Raw genomic sequence first — 20,959 nt, 5'->3', positions numbered from 1 at the left:
TTAAGAGTCTTTAGGACCTTGCTTCTCAAGGTCGGGGTGGGGGTCCCAGGCCATCCACACATCTGGAGTGTGCGGGGAGATGCTGAGGCCTATCCCAGCCCTCTTTATAAAACCCCCACGTGGCTCCTGTATGCACTCGTTTTCGAAGCCCCCTGGACATCCCACCACTGCCCAAATGTGAGATGCAAGTGGCCCTGGCCACAGTGGCCTCCAGGGCAAGGGCTTTTCCTCACTGACTCCCACTGATCCCAGCAAGGCCACTTCCAGGTATGCTGGGAGAAAGCTCAAGGGCACAGAGGTGGACCAGGGGCTGCCTGTGTCACTTTATCTTTTCTACTTTATTACTTCAAATTAACAACCACAATAAAGCTCAAAAAAGTCCAATATTTACACAGGAAAAAAGTACAAAATTCCCCCCAAAGTTCTTCAGTATTTTTTTTTTCAGTTTTTTAAATTACAAAGTAATAAAAAGCTTTGCTCTTTAATTAAAAAAAAAAAAAAAGGAAAAAGGGGAAACAGAGGTAAATAAATTAGGAAAACACACGGAGAAAACAAACAAAAATAAAATAACAAAAAGAGGTGTTAACTAGGAAGGATGGTTAATCCGAAACCCAGCCCTGACCCCAGGTTCCTGCTCAGAACAGTGGAATCCAGGGAGAGGGGGGACCCCAGGTGACTGTCAGGATCAGGGAAGTCATTTGTTAACTCAGAGCCAGATGCCTTCTTGAAGTAGTCTCCACGGATTCTGCCCTAAAACCAGGAATGGAAGATGGAGCTGCCACCAGCTGATGATGGGCTGGGGGGCATCAGCAGCAGCAAGGACCCTCCGAGCTCTGAGGGATGTGGGTCACCACCCACCCCCATGTCCTTGTTAGTAGACACGGGAGAACAGGAATTCAGCCTGGCAGATGGGGTGGGCCGGGGCACCTGCTGTCCTGGGAAACACAGGTCAATACATCCACACACGCGTACAAGGGACGCCGGCCCCCACCACCTCCCCACCCACTCCAAGGAGAGGCAGAGGAGGAGCCTGGAGGCCAGAGAGACACTGGAAAAGCTCAGCACGGGAAGTTGGCTACTGTCATCTCAGAGTGGGTGTCGCTGTGCATATCTCCTGGATTCTGAGGCTAGGGAAACTTGATGGGTTTCGACTGACCACATCACTCCGATGATGCTCAAGGGCCAGCTTCGGCTCTGGGACCTGCCACTTCCGGGACATGGACCGTTCCTCTCCCGGCAGGTGGTGGGTGGGGGCAGAAATGGCAGGCCGGTCGGGGCTGTGGCGTCTGACTCCTACAGCCTGGAGCTGTCGGGGGAGCATCTGGCAGCCTGAAGATTGGGGGCAGCAGGCACCACAAGGGGTCAAGAATCCTCAGTGCTGAGGGCATCCCATCTTCTTGCCATTGGCAAAGAAATCAGAGAAACAGAATCCATTGTCGGTTTTGTGCTGGGTTTTTTTGTTGTTGTTCTTTTGAGTGGTTTATTTTTTCCATCTTTTTTTGTTTATTAAAAGAAAATACAGTGAAGACACTAGAATGGGGAAGGGAGAAGACAGGTGAGGTGCGCGGCTGCCACTGGCGTTGTTCGTTTTTTGTGTTTTTTTTTTAAGACGGAGTCTCTCTCTGTCGCCAGGCTGGAGTGCAGTGGCACGATCTCAGCTCACTACAACCTCTGCCTCCGGGTTCAAGCGATTCTCCTGCCTCAGCCTCCCAAGTAGCTGGGATTACAGGCGCTTACCACCACGCCTGGCTAATTTTTGTATTTTTAGCAGACACGGGGTTTCACCATGTTGGCCAGGCTGGTGATCCGACCAACTCGGCCTCCCAAAGTGCTGGGATTACAGGCGCAGGTCACTGCACCCAGCTCCCCAAGGCTCCTGTTTTCTTGGCCCTCGGTCTATCTCCCTCTGGGCCCCAGAGCCTGGCTCAAGGCCCAGCATGCTAAGAGATCCATCTTTATGTGACAGAAAGGAATTATCTCCCTCCTCTGCCCTCCTGGTGAGCATCTCCCACCCCACTCTCAGATATCTGCCCATGGATGGCCTAGTTCCTGGGCCTGAGATCTGAGGAAGGCCAGCCCTGTTCATGCCTCCACTCCCTCTGTGGATGAATTTCTACAACACAGACCACACTCAGATGGTCCCAGTGGGAAGCCGAGTCCCCTGATGAGTCGGGCTACTGCCTACACACCTTCCCCAAAGAGCTCAGATTATACCCTCAACAAGCCCAAAGAACCCCTACCACCTCCCCTTCCCAAGCAGAGTGGAGAGTTTCCATACCCTGCCTCAAGGCCTCATGCAGTCAGGGAAGGACCAGGAGGCCCGCACTGGCCAGAGGGCCTCTCCCAGGCCCGCAGGGGCCTCTAACGGCCTCCTACGCTTCCTCCACAGTCCTGCTGTGAGTCTTGTGCAGGAATTAACCTGTGTAACAGCCCAGAGGCTGAGACTGGGCTAAAGCCCTGGGAGAGGTCAGCGTGTGTGCCCATGGCCCCCCGTCTGCTGGGAACCAACCTTCCAGAATACTTTACAGCAAAAGGAGACAGAGGGCTGGCCCAGAGGCAGAAAAAGAGTTTTTCCAGCAGAAATGAATCCATGTGGGGTCAGGCCTAAGCAGAGAGACCCTTGGTCCCAAGTCAGGCAGGCTCTGAGGTTTTAAACTCCTTGAGGTCCCCTAGTTCTGAGGCGCCTGGTACCATCTGCCACTGCCACCCACCCCCTCCACAACACACTGGTCTTTCCGGGGCCCTGAGAGCTTCTAGGGCCGGCTGGGCGGGTTCCATCTACAGCATCAAGGACTTACCTAAGCAAACACTGGTCCACTGGGGGCTCTCCTCACTTCCCGAGATGGTCAAATGGCACACTTGTCTTTTGAGGGCGGGGGAGGGAGGGAGAAGAACAAGCTTCAAGTCAAGTCCCTCCGCTGTTGACAATGGACACCTGGCAAATCTCTCCCCACTATGGAGCTCTACCCGCACCCCCACACAGCCCCTCAAGCCAAGGGAAGCGATGTGTGATTCCAATGACTCTAAGATGCCCCAATGACTCTAGGAACATTGTCCAGGGAGCTAAGTCTGCCACCTAAATAGAAGGCCAAGGAGGGTTCTCTCGCAGAACTCCCTCCTTGCTCACAGGCAGAGGTTTCTGAGATGTCCACCCGGCCTCCCTCTCCTGCTGTGCCATGCAGGGCTGCTGGGCCCAGAGCACCCCCTCCACAGGCAGGAGGACAAGGGCAGGGTTCCCACCCGCCCCTGCCAGGTCACCTTCCCTGGGCAGTAAGCAGATTCTCCCTTTCCCAAGTGTTCCCATCCAAACACGGCCACAAAGTGGATGGGACCCCACTGCTCTCATATCCCATGCTCTGGCCAGTGCTCACAGAGGCTCCTGCGGTGGGGGGGTCCCTGATGCCAGGGAGCAGGAGTACCTCATCTCTGAGCCCCTGCTGCCCACCCAGGCTGGGCCCCTGACAGCGAGGGCCTGAGCCCAGCTGTGCCACTGCCAGGGAATGTTACTGTTCTGAGCCTTGAATGACTGTGTTCAAGAGGGCTCATTAGACCTCAGAGGATTAAATGAGGTCAAGTCCCAGCTCAACAGACAGGTTCACTCCAAGGCAAGCAGCGTCAGTGGAGAGGGCAGAACACAACCGAGGCCTGACCTCACCCTGGGGGGGGGGTGCTTTCTAGCTCAGCGTGAGGCCCAGGGGGACTGGCAGGGGGCAGCTCACCTGTGAGGCTGGGATCCGGGAGACCTCTTGCCGCCCAGTGAGGTCTGAGGAGGAGACGTTGGCGGGCGCGCCCCTGTGCAGCCTCATACTCACCTTCCTCTCCCGGTCCACCCGCGAGATCGCTCTGGGAGAAGTATTGCCTAAAGGGAGAGGCGTGGGAAGCCACGCTCAGAGTGGGCACACCCAGCACCCCCTGCCCACCCTAAGACCAGCCCGCTGCCTGAGGGCCCTGCTCACCAGCTGGCTGGATGCGGGAGGCTGGTGTGGAAGCCACAGGCTCGGCAGCACTGCGGAGCCGGTTGGCAGTGGCCCCCGTGGGTGGGCCAGGGGGCAGGGCCCGGGTCGCGGACCCCCGTAGCTGCCCCATCCTCTCCTCGCGCTCGTGCTCTCGCCGCTCCCGGTCCACGTCCTCGGGGTTCCGGGCTGCACCCTGCAGGGAAGCAAAAACGGACACTGGTCAGCCCCAGTGGCCAGGGTGCTCTGGGCCCAGCAGCCCTGCAGGGCACAGCAGGGGAGGGAGGCCGCATGGGCATCTCAGAAACCCTCTGCTCCAGCCTCGCCCCCAAGCGCAGGAAGCCATGATCACATAGCAGGGACAAGAAGCCACACAACCACCTGGAGGAAGGAGGCAGTAGTCTGGGGGCAGAGGGAGGTCAGTCTGCCCTGCTCTCCTGGGATGGAGCCAGAGCCAGGACAACCAATGCCCCTAGGATGATCAAGAGCACCCCTTGGCCCTCCCCGCCTGGGCTGGGCCTGCCCTATCCCCCTCTGTGTACTGAGAGCTCTGAACTATTCAGTGTTTACCACACCGAGCAGGGAAGCTGGTGAGAGGCCTCTAGCAGACTGGCTAGCGGTGTCCAGAGGGGAAAAAGAACAGGTCCAGAGTTACAAGACTAGTGGAAGGCTGGGCCAGGACTCAAATCAGCCCTCCCAGTGCCCAGCCAGGGGCTCTTTTCATCAGGGAGCCGTCTTTCCCCTGCCAGGACCTGGCAATGGCTTCTGGTAGGTACAGTGGAGGCCGCAGCCAGAAGACCCAGGGGACCCACCGAATCACTGCCTGCTTTGGGACGGGGGCTCAAGAGGAGCTGGAGAAGAAAATGGAGTCACATGCCCCACGGAGAAAGAAGAGGCCCAGCAGGCAAGGCTGGAGCAGAAGAGGTACCCCGAGCCCTCAGGGGCCCTGCTCTCCAGCTACTGCTGCCCCCTGCGCAGGAGGAAGTGAGAAAGGCCCAGAGAGGAGCAGGTGTGGGAGCAGCGCCCATCTGCATTACCTAGTTCATCCCGGGGCCGTCCGCAGGGAAGGGCAGGGGGCTGGCAGGAGGGGGGCCGCATCTGTGGAGGAGAGAGCTGTGGGCTGAGTTGGGGGCCTGCTCATGGGCCACAGGGTGTGGTTCCTGCCACCCACATCTCTCCCAGGAGACTGGCCAAGAAGTGGGGGTGGGGGTGGGCCCTGTCTTTAAGGAATTCCAGGAAGTGGTGGCTAGGACTAGAATGATCCCTGAACCTTAGTGAGGTACCACGGCCCAGAAACCCCTCATGACCTGCCTGGAGTCACACAGCTCAGCGAAGAGCTAGGATCTGAACCCAGGCCTCTGCCACCTAGTCCCACTCTGCTCTCAGCACCCCAAGAAGTCACCGTTCAGAGCCTTGCCTCAGAACACTCTAGAGACACATCTTCTCATCCTCCCACCTAGAAGCCTCTCAAGACAGGCCGGGGACCACCAGGGCTCCAACTCCTGACCTCTGGTCCTCACCCTGGGCTGCCACTCAGTTGCAGGCTGGCCAACAGTGACTCAGCCAGAGCCACAGCAAAGCCTGGGGAGGAACATGAGCCACGGTACCTCTGTGTTGAACCTCCTGCGGGCAGGGTCACACCAACCCCGCGAGGCCGGTCAATCTCATTCCCTAGTTTGGGACACAGAGGCTGAGTGACTCGCTCCAAGGCGTGCAGCCCTGCAGCCACCAGCCAAGCGGAGGGCTAGAGGTCCTGCCCTTCGTGAGCCCAGTAGACTCAGGCCATTGCCAGCCCAGAGGCAGGAAGCGGGTGACTCTCCAAGGTCCCATCCAACCCACAGGATACAAGAAATGCACAGCAGGGAGCTCTCTTGGCCTTTATTGCCCATAGAAAACACAAAAGGTCAGCAAGCATCCACCTGTCATCACATGGACCTCTGTCTTTGGCTGTAATTCCTTCCTGGACGGCTGGTTGGCCCTCGGAACACTGTGGCTGTATGTGCTGAGTGGCTTCAAGGCTCCAGGGACCCAAAGATCCCAGCACCCCAATGCTGAACACAGGGGTCCTGTCTACTGTCGGGGGTGTGGGAGGGGCCTGGCCTCAGGGTGAACGTTCCGACTGCATGTTTTCCAGGTGCTTCTGCCAGGGGGCTGCTGGAAGTGCTTCAGCTCACCACAGTGGCCGTGGCAATGAGTCAGATAGGCAAAGGATAAGGCCAGGGGCACCTCTGCCCAGCTTCTAACTCCAGAGCCTGCCTCAAGAGGGACTCCAGGAAGGCAGTGAGAGCAGCAGCATTGGGTGGAGAGGTGCTCCTGGCCTGGCTAGAGAAGAGATCTTGCTGGCTGGACAGTCTTGCGAGAATCCATAAGGGAGACACCCAGAGCAGTGATGGGAGCGGAACATTCTGGATGAAGAAAATGGTCCAGTCTGCCTTGCGGGATGTGGTGGCCACTACATCTGGCTCCTGAGAACTTCAAATGTGTCGGAGGTGATTGAGGAACGACATTTTCAGTCTTTTTTTTTTTTTTTTTTTTTTTTTTGGTAACAGAGTCTTGCTGTGTTGCCCAGGCTGGAGTACAGTGGCACAATCTCAGCTCACTGCGACCTCTCATCCTGGGTTCAAGTGATTCTCCTGCCTCAGCCTCCTGTGTAGCTGGAATTACAGGTGCACACCACCACACCCGGCTGATTTTTATATTTTTAGTAGAAATGGGTTTCACCACATTGGCCAGGCTGGTCTAAACTCCTGACCTCCAGTGATCCACCGTCCTCTTCCTCCCAGAGTGCTGGGATTACAGCATGAGCCACCATTCCTGGCTGACATTTCCAGTCTTGATTAATTTTAGTTCATTAAAAATGTGTCGCATGTAGCCAGTGGCTACCACGTTGGACAGTGTCAGTCTAAGAGAATACAAATCCATTCTTGGAGTCGTGCTGAGCTGGAGGGCCAAGCCCATCGTAAAACCAGACTTGGGAGTGACTATCTCGATGAGAAGGTGCCCAATGCCCAATGCCCTGTGGTGGAAAGCAATGGTCCCAGGTGCCCCAGGGCCCTGAGCCTCATTTGAAGCCAGAAGGTCTAGGGTAAAATCAGAGAAGGCACCACCTGGCCCTATCCCATTCCCACCCATTGAAAAAGGTAACAGAGGCCTCTCTCCCTGAGGTCCCTGGCCTGCAAGACCCCCATTCTCTGCCTGACCTCTCACTTCCCAGTGAACGAGACATCACTGTCTTGAAACCAGAGAGAAGAGAAGCCCAGACCAGTGTGCCGAACTTGGCTTCCAGGAGAACAAGGCCTTGGTCCTAACCATGTGGCAAGGTGGCCGAGGGCCCTGCCATGAAATAGGCTCACCAGGATGGAGCAAGAGGTGGTGTTTAATGAGTTCAGGTTCAATACAGAGGCTGCCGGCGGGGTCTGGCTGTGAGTCTGTCCTGGGACCCATTCCCATCACGCCCCTCTTGGGCAGTGGCTGCCATCTTTCCTTGAGGCTGTCCTGGCCCTCGGGCGGCTGGCTCCTTCCCAAGGATCCCATGGCAGGGCCTTCTCCACCATCCCCTCTACCCAAGAAACACTTCCTCAGGCCTGGCCCCGATGGGCTCAGGCACACCTGACGACATCAGAAATGGGGCCCTGGAGTCCAGACCACAGGCCAGTAGTTTTGGGGGAGCAGCTCGTCCACCTCCTCCATGGGCCTATCTGGGGGGCTCTGGGTGCCCAGGGGCGCCGGGCACCTGGAAGGGACAAAGAGAGCACAGCTGAGGCTCAGCCTCTTGCGCTCCCTGGTCAAGTGGTAAATCTTGGAAAAGCCAGGCCTCAGAGGATCCTTACCAGTACGTGGGTGGGTATGTGGGCCCGGCACAGGGACAGGGGTGGGGACAGAATGTTCCCTTCGCTGTCACGGGGCTGTCACAGGGCTGAGCCTGGCTCAAGGAAGCCCCCTTTTCCAGAAGAGATGTGAAACAAGATACACAATTTCACGGATTCCAGAGCTCTGGGCACAGCCAGCCAATGCTGCTCCCCAGCCCACCCCCAGGACTCTTAAAGGAGGGAAACAGAACAACTGCCGAGCCAGACCCAGGGTCCCATGACCAAGAAAAAAGAAAGCAGCATGACTGGGTCCAGGCTGGCCGGAGGGGCCTCAGTGCAGGTAGCCGCCTGGGACGTGCAGAACAGGAGCAGCAGGATAGTGTAGACAGCGATCAGGGCGGCAGGGGACACCGCCAGCAGCACCCATATCTCACCTCGGGCACCCAGGAGGGACCCAAGGCCATGCCAGGTCCTCCTTGTTCCGACGGGAGGCAGCGCCCTGCCTGGGCCCTGCTGCCTATGGCGGCACGAGCCATCAGCACGGATGAGGCAGGAGGGCTCCGGGACCCCAGTGACATCAACCACACTGTCCAGCTCATACCTCCTGTCTGTCGGGAGCCCCGCCCGCCACCAGCTCACTCTGGCCCTATGAGTCAAGGCCTTCCCCGTCCAGTCCCCCAAGCCCGCCTTGGTCTCCAGGTGACTCACGAATTTCAGCATGTTCCAGTCGAAGACGTAGTCATAGGAGAAGCCCTGCCGGTGGAAGAGGTTGCGGAAGAGCTGACGTAGGTAAGAGTAGTCGGGCTTGTCGTCAAACCGCAGGGAGCGGCAGAAGTTGAGGTATGTTGAAAATTCGGCTGGTGGGGGTTGCAGGGGACAGAGAGGGCCACCATGAGGGCCACACTCCCAGAGCACCTGCAGCCAGCATTGTCCTAGCCACCCACTGTTACTACAGATACTTTCAATCTGACAGGGGGAACAAAAAGGAGGCAACAGAACCCCAGCCTTCCCTACCACGATGAAAGCCTGGCCTGCCTGGGACAGAGCCTCTGCCACTTTCCGAGCAAGGGAAGACCTGCCAACAGCGGCCAGGAGCCTCTGCCATGCAGCCGGCTCCAGGAGCCATGCCCACAGCTCTTTGGCTGCCCTCACCAAGCACCCTGGGACCTGAAGATCAATTGTTGCCATGAACTTTAGAGGACTGCAGGAGCCTGATGGGACCTTCCCACATGACCTAAGCAAGAGGAGGAAAACTTCCATCTCCTTCTCAAAAAAAACTGGGGAGAGGGCCGCTGGGAGATGAGGCAGGAACATGGCCTGGGGAGCAACAGGTGTAACACCCAGGCCAGGGAAACCAGGCCTTCCAGCTGTGCCAAGGAGTGGCAGAGAGCCAGGGGTTACTGCTTGGGTGCCAAGGGCTGGGGCAACCTAGTACCGGTTTTGTTTTTTTTTTTTTTTTAAGATGGAGTCTTGCTCTGTTGCTCAGCTCACTGCAACCTCCGCCTTACAGGTTCAAGCGATTCGCCTGCCTCAGCCTCCCCAGTAGCTGGGACTACGGGTACCTGCTACCATGCCCAGCTAATTCTTGTATTTTTAGTAGAAACGAGGATTCACCATACTGGTAAGGCTGTTTCAAACTACTGACCTCAGGCGATCCATACGCCTCGGCCTCCCAAAGTGCCGGGATTACAGGCTTGAGCCAGGATGCCAGGCCCCAGTGTGAGCTTTGTATGGCCTCACCTTCCCTTAGACAGCGCCCCAGTGGCCCCCAGGCGTGTCCCCTCCCATTGGGCTACTCACAAGGATAGCCTTTGCAGAGGACCTCGATGGGTGTCGACATCTTCTTCTCGCTGATCCGCTCGTACTTCTGGCGCTTGGTGGCTGCTTTGAGTCCCTGCCAGGGCAGGGAGCCCAAGTTGAAGTACATGAGCACGTAGCCCAGGCTCTCTAGATCATCTCGACGGCTTTGCTCTGTACAGGGAATCAAAGACCAGGTGAGGGACAGGGGTCCACTCAGGCCCCTAGCTCATCCTCTGGGTCGTGCTCCTCACCATGCACCAAGCACCCTCCCATGTTGCTCACTGCACTCATTTAAGACAGGCACTGCTATTATTCCCCTCCTACAGAGAAGCAGCCTAAGGCAGGACCTTCTCAACTTAATTTGGCCCTAGTTTTTCCAGCTCAGGCACTTACTCATTCAATGCCTGTGAGTGGGCACCTACTGGCCCCTTGCCTGGTCCACCCCGTGGAGAGGTCACAAGCTTCAGCATCAGCCAGGGCTGGAGTCAAACCCAGCTTTGGCATCCGCTAAGCTGCACGACCTTAAGCAACTCGTGTTTAAACCTCTGAGCCTGTGCTTCCCAGCCTGCACCAATAGGAAGTGTCCTCACCCACTCAACAGGGCAGAGAAGGAAGCGGGGCCAGGGTGTGCACCCATCGCACACGGCTTGGCTTACCAAGGGAAGGCCCGACTGCAAGGACAGGGAATAAGCCCAAGCCGGGGGGCAGATGGGGTGTGGACTTTCTCACTAGAAAAGAGCCCGGGGGTCTCCACTAAGGTAGCGGGTGGGAGGGCTCCAGAGAGCTGGGCCCTGGCCAGCGGCTCCAGGTGCACACTGCTCCAGGCCTGGCTCCCTCACCAATGCCCAGGTGCGTGTTGATGGAGGCGTAGCGGGCCGTGCCGGTCAGGTTCTTGTTTTCCCGGTAGGGAATGTGCTGGTGCGTGCGGGCATCCCGGTACTTCTTGGCCAGGCCGAAGTCGATGATGTAGACCAGGTTGCCCTTCTTCCCCAGCCCCATGAGGAAGTTGTCGGGCTTGACATCCCGGTGGATGAAGTTCTTGGAGTGAATGTACTCGATGCGGCTGATCTGGGGAGTAGGGGGCTATTCAGCAGGTGTTCGACAGAGGGGCCCTCACCCAGCGCTCTGGGCCAGGCGAGGGCTGGGGCCACAGAGATGGAAAACATACACCTGGTCCCTACCCTGGAGAGGAAGAAAGGTCTGCCTTCCACTATGAAGGATGATTTCAAGGGGCAGGCCAGAGAAGGCCTCCTGGAAAAAGTGCCATCGGGATGAACTCTGAAGGAGTTCACCAAACTGGTTGTGAGAGAGAGAGAGAGCAATGCAGGGAGGCTAATGGTAAGATCCAGAAATGAAGAGCTCATTAGAAAGGCAGCTGGGTCCCCGTGGAAGGCCTGCCTGCCCTGTTCCACACTCACAGGGCTTAGGGAACCAGAGACAACAGATGCAGGGAAAGGGCAGGCAGGGAACACGAGGGAAGCCTAAGCCAGGCACGGGAGACAGAGACGGAGGACCAAAGACAGGGCCTCTGAAGGATGCCAAACTCAGGCATACACACGGCCCTGTTGCCTTTGATTTTTGATTTTTGATTTTTATTTTTTGAGATGGAGTCTCAGTCTGTTGCCCGGATTAGAGTGCAGTGGCACAATCTTGGCTGACTGCCAACCTCCACCTCCTGGGTTCTGGTGATTCTCCTGCCTCAGCCTCCCAGGTAGCTAGGACTATAGGTGCATGCCACCACGCCTAACCAGTTTTTTGTATTTTTAGCAGAGGGTTTCACCATGATGGTCACACTGGTCTCACAGTGAGACCCCATCTCTAGTTTTTTTTGTTGTTGTTGTTGTTTTTTAATGGCGTCATTCTCTGTTGCCCAGGCTGGAGTGCAGTGGCATGATCTTGGCCCACTGCAACCTCTGCCTCCTGGATTCAATCAATTCTCCTGTCTCAACCTCACAAGTAGCTAGGACTACCTACAGGCGCCTGCCACCATGCCCAACTAATTTCTCTCTTTTCAGTAAAAACGAGGTTTTCCCCATTTTGGCCAGGCTGGTCTCAAACACCTGACCTTGTGATCCGCCTGCCTCAGCCTCGCAAAGTACTGAGATTACAGGTGTGAGCCACCTCGCCTGGCCCAGGCCTGTCCTCTGGCATCCTCTGGAGACAGGAGGCCAGGCTGGTATCTTGGGCCCACAGGTACCTGGCTGGGGGTAGAGGGGACAGGGACTCACCATCTGGTCGGCCAGGAGCAGCACCGTCTTGAGGCTGAACTTGCGGGAACAGAAATTGAACAGGTCCTCGAGGCTGGGCCCCAGCAGCTCCATGACCATTACGTTGTAGTCACCCTCAGCTCCGCACCACTTGATAGACGGGATCCCCACTGGGGGCCAAGCAGAGAAGTTCTGTCAGGGGTCAGAGGCAGCCAGCCATGCCTGCCCCACCACCCGCCTCCCACCTACACCTGCCGCCACCCATCCGGCGCCTGCCGCCTCCCGCCCTGCGCTCACCGCCACCCTGCATCATCTTGTAGAACTTGCTCTCAATGTGCAGCTGGGGGTGCTTTGTCTTTACACACTCCAGCTTGATGGCGACTTCCTCACCAGAGGCGATGTTGGCACCTGCCCAGGGCGGGGAAACAAGGGACCAGGGTCACCCTCAAAAGGCCAAGCAGTCCCAGGAGCCCCACTAAGCATTTCTGAGATCTGGTGTGTGCTGGGCCCTGGGCCATCTCAACTTGAGTTGAGAAACTCTTAGTGGAGGCCGGGAAGGGGGCAAAGGAGGCTCAGCAGAGGCTTCCTGCAGGGAAAGATGAGCAGCCCTGCGAGGGACAGAGGTGACACACAAGGGCTACCCAGAGCCACAGGCTGGGGCAACAAGGAGGCCCAATGTAAATGGGGCAAGGGGCAGGGATGCAAAAGGCTCACAGACCATCTAAGGGAGGGGGCCGAGGCCTGGCGAAAGGCTGGGCAGCGGGGTCTGTCGGGTTGAGGTGGTGACACGTGCACAGGAGGGGCCCAATGGGGCTGAGCTGCCAAATACACCGCACAACCCAGGACCACCCTGGCCTGCAGGATGACAGGACGGCCACACAACCCCTCAGTCAATGCCGGTGCCTTCAGAGGGAGCCCCGAACATTCTATTGCAGCGTCTCATTTGATTCTCACCCCCATTCTAGAGATGAGAAAACTGAGGCCCGCTCAAGGTCACATGACCAGTAAATGGTGGCCTGGAACGTCGACCCGGCTCTCCTGGCCTCCAGCCTAGGTCAGAGGTCCTGCCTGCACCTCCATCTCTCCCCCAACCCACTCCTGGCTTCTCAAACATCCTTGGCCGGGTGTGGTAACTCACGTCTATGATCTCAGCACTTTGGGAGGCTGAGGCCGGCAAATCATGAGGTCAAGAGTTCAAGACCAGCCTGGCCAACATGGTGAAACCCCATCTTTACTAAAAATACAAAAAATTAGCCAGGCGTAGTGGCAAGCACCTGTAATCCCAGCTATTGGGGAGACTGAGGCAGGAGAACTGCTTAAACTCAGGAGGTGAACGAGGGAGCCAAGATTCCACCACTGCATTCCGGCGACAGAGCGAGACTCCGTTTCAAAAAAAAAAAAAAAAAAAACTACCCTCACACACACCAAAGCCCTGCTCTCTGCCTCGGCCCAGTCCCCTGAATCAAGAAGTCACCAGAAAGACCTAACCCAAAGTGCACCTTGCCTCAGTTTCCGTAGCTATACAAGTGGAAGACAAGAAGGGGCTGGGGCGAGGCTGGAAGACAGGGTGTCTCCTTGGGGCCAGCGGCCAGCCCACCAGGAGTAGGCCAGTGCTGCATCAGCACAGAAAACAGGCCAGCACATCCCCCGGGGACACAGCCCTAGGAGGAGTCCACGACAGGAGAAAGGCAAGACCTCAAATCCGAAGAAAAGATGAGACTCGTCAGGAATAATGTCCCTGGAACAACCGGCTGGCCAGCTGAGAAAGGACACCGTGGCTCACACAACCAGGAGAAATCTCAAGGGGAGGAAAAGTTGGTAACGAAGAAATAAAGGTGGGGGTGTGAGTGGGCACAGCCCGTGCACCTACTGAGTAAAGCTGAACATAAATGCTCGCCCAAACCACCCACTCCTGAGTGTACGTCCTTCAGCAACACATATGCCCCAGTGGAACAGGACAAGGACTTATACAGGCACAAACAGCCCAGGTGCCCGGCAGCAAAAGAAAAGGAACGGTGGTGCAGTCACCCAGGAATCCCAGACAGCGTACTCCTCACAGCAGCCGGAGGGGGAAGCCACCAACTGTCACAGATGAAGAGACGAATAGAATGCGTTGTCTCCACACAGCAGAATGTTATTCAGCAATAAAGAGGAATAAAGGCCGGGCACGGTGGCTCACACCTGTAATTTCAGCACTATGGGAGGCCAATGGTGGTTGTTCATGAGGTCAGAAGTTCAAGACCAGCCTGGCTAAGATGGTGAAACCCCATCTCTTAATAAAAATCCAAAAAAAATTAACCGGGCGTGGCAGCGTGCACCTATAATCCCAGCTACTCGGGAAGCTGAGGCAGAGAAGTGCTTGAACCTAGGAGGTGGAGGTTGCAGTGAGCCAAGATCACATCACTGCACTCCAGACTAGGTGACAGAGGAGACTCTGTCCCAGTAAATAAATAAATAAATAAATAAGGAATAAAGTACTGATACATGCTACAACAGGAATGCACCTTGAAAACATTCTACTTAGAAAAAACCAGACACAAAGGGACACACGTTGTGTGATCCTATTCACATGAAATATCCAGAATTGGCCAATCCATTGAGACATAAAGTCGAATGGCGGTGGCTGGGGGCCAGGGGCACGGGCAGTGGGGAGTGCCTGCTGATGGGCATGAGAATTTCTGTCATGGTGATGCCTGGCCAACATGGCGAAACCCTATTTCTACTAAAATTACAAAAGTTAGCTGGGCATGGTGGCAGGCACCTGTAATCTCAGCTACTTGGGAGGCTGAGATAGGAGAATTGCTTGAACCCAGGAGGCGGCGGTTGCAGTGAGCTGACATTGCACTACTGCACTCCAGCCTGGGTGGCAGAGATTCTGGCTCAAAAGAAAAGAAGAGTGCTTGCACAGCTCTGCTTGTTTCCATATCAAAGCAGCGACAAGACTGGACAATACAGACTTAAATACAAAAGGAAAAAGATTAAATGTCAGCGGGTGGTGCTAGGGAGGGATGTCTTATGCCACCAGGTGTTCTATATGTATTCTTTGCATCCACTCAACATTTAATATTAGAAGGGAGAATTGCCTTATAGCCTTGGGGTTAAGCAAGGCTTTTATTTTTATCCCTGATTTAAAATCCTGAAGCCTGAAATTTAAATTAAAAACAAAACAAAACAAAACAAAACAAAAACCACAACTCCTTCCTCTCCAAAAAAAGGAATCCCTTCTGCATGGCAAAAACACCAGAAACAATTCATAAGAAAGTACTCACTTGCAATTGTGATCAAAGGCCAAGAGTTAATATGTAACAAGCGCCTACAAATCAGTCAGAAAAAGACTCAACAGAAAACAGGGCAAAGGATTTGAACACACACTTCACAGAGAAAGAGCTCATTAACAGAAAAGCCTTACTCACAGGAAAAGATGCCCAACCTCCTTGTAAGAAACATGCAAATTAATATGATCCTGAAAGACCATTTTTCACCTAGGATTGTCAAAAGTCTCACAAGATAAAGCAGGTCTGTCGGCAAGACTGTGGGGTGGCTAAGCGCTGCTCCCAGGTGGTCGAAGTGTGAACTGTTGAGTGGCCACTGGAGGGGGATTTGACATCACTCAGCCCTGACCTGAACAACCCCACTCCTGGGAGTTTACCCGACATCCTAGCATGGTGCAAAACAAGGCAGGGACCAGGCTGTTAGCTGCAGGCTGTTTGCAACAGCAGAAGCTTGGAAACAAGGCGTAAGTCCCTCTTGGGGGCGGGGAGAGGGGGGCTGATTAAAGAACAGCCTATCCATAAAACAGAATACAACGGAAAAAGAATGAGGAAGCTCTCCCTGCACAGAAGTGGCAAGATCTCCAAGATACAGGAAGTGAAAAAGCAAAACACAGAACAATGTATATTTCATACTCATTTCAGTTTTCTTTTAAAAAGGTGGGGAACTAAGTATCTGTGTTTGGCTCTAACTACATAAAGAAACATTGAACACATTGGTGCAGGGCTAAGTGGGTCAGAGAGGAAGCCGGGGAGGCTTCACTGGATACTGTGTTATAAGTTGTTACTTATTTCAACACCTTTATTGAGATGTAATTCACATAACTCTCCAATTGACTAACTCAAAGTGGAGGACTCACTGTTTTTAGTATATTCCCAAGGTTGTGCAGTGATTACCACAATTTTAGAACAGTCAGCCCTTTGTACCAGCATCTGCTGTGGGTTCCGCATCTGCCGATTCAACTATGGATCAAAAATATGTAGGGGAAAAAAAAATAACAATACAACAATAAGAAGTAGGTTGGGCTCAGTGATACACATGTACAGTCCTAGCACTTTGGGAGGCTGAGGGATCACTTGAGTCCAGTGGTTCGAGGCCTGCCTAAGCAACATAGTGAGATCTTGTGTCTACAAAAAAAACAAAATTAGCCAGGTGTAGTACTTGCCTGTGGTCCCAGCTACCTAGGAAGCTGAGGCGGGAGGACTGCTTGAGCCTAGGTCAAGGCTGAGGTAAGCCATGATCATGCCACCACACTGCAGCCTGGGTGACAGAGCAAGACCATGTCTCAAAAGTAAGTAAATAAATAAATAATATAAAAATTAAAAATACAGCCAGGCGCGGTGGCTCAAGCCTGTAATCCCAGCACTTTGGGAGGCCGAGGCGGGTGGATCACGAGGTCAAGAGATGGAGACCATCCTGGTCAACATGGTGAAACCCCGTCTCTACTAAAAATACAAAAAATTAGCTGGGCATGGTGGCGTGTGCCTGTAATCCCAGCTACTCAGGAGGCTGAGGCAGGAGAATTGCCTGAACCCAGGAGGCGGAGGTTGCGGTGAGCCGAGATCGCGCCATTGCACTCCAGCCTGGGCAACAAGAGCGAAACTCCATCTCAAAAAAAAAAAAAAAAAAAGGCCGGGCACGGTGGCTCAAGCCTGTAATCCCAGCACTTTGGGAGGCCGAGGCGGGTGGATCACGAGGTCGAGAGTTCGAGACCATCCTGGTCGACATGGTGAAACCCCGTCTCTACTAAAAATACAAAAAATCAGCTGGGCATGGTGGCGTGTGCCTGTAATCCCAGCTGCTTGGGAGGCTGAGGCAGGAGAATTGCCTGAACCCAGGAGGCGGAGGTTGCGGTGAGCCAAGATGGTGCCATTGCACTCCAGCCTGGGTAACAAGAGCGAAACTCCGTCTCAAAAAAAAAAAAAAAAAAAATTAAAAATACAGCATAACTATTTTTATAGCATTTACATTGTATCAGGTATTACAGGCAACCTAGAGATGATTTAAATTATATGGAGAATGTGTGTAGGTTATATACAAATCCCATACCTTTTGATATCAGGAACTCGAGAACTGGAGAATTTTGGTATCTGAGGGGGATCTGGAACATATTCCCCACAGGTGCTGAGGTTAGGGGGTGCTGCATTTTCTTTTTCTTTTCGAGACATGGTCTCAATCTGTCACCCAGGCTGGACTGCAGTGGCACTAACACAGCTCACTGCAGCCTCAACCTCCAGGGCGCAGGTGAACCTCCCACTTCAGCCTCCCAAGTAGCTGGGACTACAGGCACAAGCCACCACACCCGGATAATTTTTTTTTCTTTTTTTTTTATTTTTCTAGACATTATCTCAGAAAAGAAAGAGAGAAAGAGGGAGAGAGCAGGAGAGAGCAGGAGAGAGAGGGAGAGAGAGGAGGAGAGAGAGGGAGAGAGAGAGGGTGATAGAGGGAGAGAGGGAGGGAGAGAGGGAGAGAGAGGGGGAGAGAGAGGGGGAGAGAGAGAGGGAGAGAGAGAGGGAAAGAGAGGGAGAGGGAGGGAGAGGGAGGGAGAGGGAGGGAGAGAGAGGGAGAGAGAGGGCTAATTTTTATATTTTTTGTAGAGACAGGGTTTGTCATGTTGCCTAGGCTGGTCTTGAACTCCTGGGCTCAAGTGATTCACCTGCCTCAGCCTCCCAATGTGCAGGGATTACAGGTATGAGCCACCATGCCTGGCCCAGGAAGGCTGTATTTTCATCACCCTGCAGCCTTTAGTCGGGTAAGGCCTGAGATGGGGGAGGATCTCTTAACTCCATCCCCTACCCCCTGACTAATCTACTTTCTGTCTCTATGGATTTGTCTTTTCTGGACATTTCACAGAAACAGAATCCTATGACACGTGATTTTTGTGACTGGCTTCTTTGACTTAACACATTTTTTGTGTTTTGATTTCTAGTTTTGTGTTATTTGGATTTTTCATAAAAAGAAAAGAAAAATAGAATGAATAACTCAATATAGCCAGCAACAGGAAAGAAAGTACTTTGCAAACTGCAGAGAGCTTTTGACATATCAATGCTTGTCACTGGGACGAGCCACACAGGTTTCCATAGGGGAGCAAGGATGTGGCACAGGAGGGAGGCTGGGCTCCTTAAGAGTCCCCTGGCCATGCTCCATCTCCCCAGGAGCAGAGAGGCAGGAGAGTGCAGCAATTAAAGTGTGAGTTTCAGAGCCAAGCTGCTAGAGCCCAAATCCTGACTTGGACGCCTGGCCAGGGGTCCTCAGACAAGGCACTTCACCTCTCTGAGCCCCAGGCACCTTGTCTATAAACTGATGACACTAGCTGGCTCATTAGGATTTTTTTTTTTTTCTTTTTGACACGGAGTCTTGCTCTGTTTCCCAGGCTGGAGGGCAATGGTGCAATCTCGGCTCACCGCAACCTCTGCCTCCTGGGTTCAAGCAATTCTCCTACCTCAGCCTCCCAGGTAGCTGGGATTACAGGCATGTACCACCCACACTGGCTAATTTTTGTATTTTTAGCAGAAACAGGGTTTTACCACGTTGGTCAGGCTGGTCTTGACTTCTGACCTCATGATCCACCCACTTTGGCATCCTAAAGTGCTGGGATTACAGGGTGAGCCACTGCACCCGGCCCATGAGGATGCTGAAGAGCAAACATGCTTAGAGTGCGCCTGGCACACAGTCAGTGCTCCATGATGCGGCCCCTAGGCTAGAGACGAGCTGGTGTCCAGCCAGTGGGAGGCGAGGAAGAGGGAGTAAGCCATGCTACGGAGGAAAGGAGAGCCTCCTCGGGGGGCAGACTACAAGGGCTCCTGACTGCCAAGTAGGACTGTACTGGATAGACAAGAGAGGGCCTGGCACAGGCAAAGGCCCAACAGGAGCAGGTGCATCGGGACCCCTGAGGTAGCAGAAAAAGACAATGGAAGAGGTGGGCAAGGGAGAGATCTGAAGAGTCTTGAATAGCCAGCTAAGATCCTGGCCTTCAGCCCGAGGAACCAAAGGCCACGTTCAGGTGTATGATCCAGGATCTCTCGACCTTGACACTACTGATCCTGGAACCAGAGAATTCCTGGTTATGGGGTTGCCCTGGGCACTGCAGGGTGTCTAAAAGCACCCGATTTCTACCCACTAGATGCCAGGGCACCCCCTTTGCCCTAAATTTTAACAAGCAAAAGTTCTCCAGATCTTGACATACATCTCCTGGGGGGCAAATATTGCCCTGCTGAGACTACCTAGTGGATAAGAAAGGGCTGGAGGAGGCCGGGCGCAGTGGCTCAAGCCTGTAATCCCAGCACTTTGGGAGGCCGAGGCGGGTGGATCATGAGGTCAAGAGATCGAGACCATCCTGGTCAACAGGGTGAAACCCTGTCTCTACTAAAAATACAAAAAATAGCTGGGCATGGTGGCGCACGCCTGTAGTCCCAGCTACTAGGGAGGCTGAGGCAGGAGAATTGCTTGAACCCAGGAGGCGGAGGTTGCGGTGAGCCGAGATCGTGCCATTGCACTCCAGCCTGGGTAACAAGAGCGAAACCCCATGTCCAAAAAAAAAAAAAAAAAGAAAAAGAAAAAAAAGAAAGGGCTGGAGGAGGCTAGAGGGGCAGAGGAAGGCCTGGGAGTGCTACTACAGAGTCCAGGCAAGAGCTGATAGTGGCCCTGCCCAGGCAGGGTGCAGAGACTGAGCGACACTTTGGAGGCAGGACCTGCAGCACCTGGTGATTCAGCAGATGTGTTTGGGGAGGAGAGGTGCTGGGGAGGTAGTGGGTAGACCTAGCCGCCCTCCTACCCTCGAGCCCTTCTACCGCCCTTCGAGTACTACTGTCTGCATTTCTTTTTTCTTCTTTTTGAGACACAGTTTCACTTTGTCACCCAGACTGGAGTACAGTGGCACGATCTTGGCTCACTGCAATTTCTGCCTCCTGGGTTCAAGCGATGCTCCTGCCTCAGCCTCCCGAGTAGCTGAGATTACAGGCAGACGCCACCACGCCCAGCTAATTTTTGTATTATTCGTAGAGACTGGGTTTCACCATGTTGTCCAGGCTGGTCTCAAACTCCTAACCTCAAATGATCCGCCTGCCTCGGCCTCCCAAAGTGCTGAGATTATAGACGTGAGCCACTGCACCCAGTCTACTGTTTGCATTTCTGTTTGACATGTGGAAACAGACACCAAAGGTCAAATGATCACATGCCACACACTTCCCGGGAACAGGGACCCAAGCTGCTAGACAAAGCCTCTGACCCCCTCCAGTGCTGGAAACCTGCCAGAGCTGCCTCCCCCTGCAGCAGGTCCTGCCACTAATGAGTTCCTTGGCGGCCTCTAAATTCTATCCGGAAGCTCAGGCTTTTCTCTGAGCTCTCTTAATTCTTACAGCCACTGAGCTGAGGTTCAGAGAGGTTAGGGAACTGGCCTGAGGGCTGACAGAACTGGTTGGGGCGCAGCCAGGATTTGCAGCTTAGTCCCCAAGCCCAGCACAATGGCTCACGCCTATAATCCCAGCACTTTGGGAGGCTGAGGCAGGCAAATCACCTGAGGTCGAGTTCAAGACCAGCCTGGACAATATGGTGAAACCCTGTCTCTACTAAAAATACAAACATTAGCCCCGCATGGTGGCAGGAGCCTGTAATCCCAGTTACTCAGGAGGCTGAAGCAGGAGAAACGCTTGAACTCAGGAGGTGGAGGTTGCAGTGAGCGGAGATCGTGCCATCACACTCCAGCCTAGGCGACAAGAACGAAACTCCCATCTCAACAAGAAAAAAAAGAAGTTAGTCCCCAAATCCCCTGTGTTTTTTCTCCACTCCAACTCCAGGTGAGGCTTCCCGGCAGAGGCTGTGTCTTTGAGCCAGCCGAGCATAAACACAGGAGTCCCCTGCATGTGAAGGCCTAGAAGCTGGAAGAACTGCCTGATTTCAGGAACAGAAGATGGCCCATGAG

At 54.3% G+C, this 20,959-nt stretch overlaps 1 protein-coding gene across 7 annotated transcripts in view; it reads right to left on the bottom strand.

Annotated features, from left to right (window-relative positions):
• Positions 1–319: 319 nt before the first annotated feature.
• CSNK1E (casein kinase 1 epsilon) overlaps positions 320–20,959 on the bottom strand; it is a 38,139-nt gene continuing 17,499 nt past the window's right edge. For 4 of the 7 annotated variants that reach the window (XM_074391269.1, XM_039463085.2, XM_074391268.1 and 1 more), the window contains exons 3-12: positions 12,067–12,177; positions 11,791–11,939; positions 10,402–10,630; positions 9,563–9,733; positions 8,471–8,619; positions 4,991–5,051; positions 3,957–4,149; positions 3,720–3,859; positions 2,799–2,863; positions 320–1,530 (exon numbers count right to left, since the gene is read on the bottom strand). In XM_074391269.1, the coding sequence (XP_074247370.1) occupies positions 2,847–2,863; positions 3,720–3,859; positions 3,957–4,149; positions 4,991–5,051; positions 8,471–8,619; positions 9,563–9,733; positions 10,402–10,630; positions 11,791–11,939; positions 12,067–12,177 (1,220 nt within the window). In that variant the 3' untranslated portion in view covers positions 320–1,530; positions 2,799–2,846. Of the gene's footprint in view, positions 1,531–2,798; positions 2,864–3,719; positions 3,860–3,956; positions 4,150–4,990; positions 5,052–7,567; positions 7,687–8,470; positions 8,620–9,562; positions 9,734–10,401; positions 10,631–11,790; positions 11,940–12,066; positions 12,178–20,959 lie in introns of those variants that run through there. The other 3 variants (XM_039463089.2, XM_074391270.1, XM_074391271.1) reach the window with 2 other exon arrangements.

Source organism: Saimiri boliviensis, chromosome 21 (genome assembly GCF_048565385.1).
Source record: "Saimiri boliviensis isolate mSaiBol1 chromosome 21, mSaiBol1.pri, whole genome shotgun sequence".
NCBI classification, from domain to species: domain Eukaryota; kingdom Metazoa; phylum Chordata; class Mammalia; order Primates; family Cebidae; genus Saimiri; species Saimiri boliviensis.
This window is presented reverse-complemented; position numbering and strand designations above follow the sequence as displayed.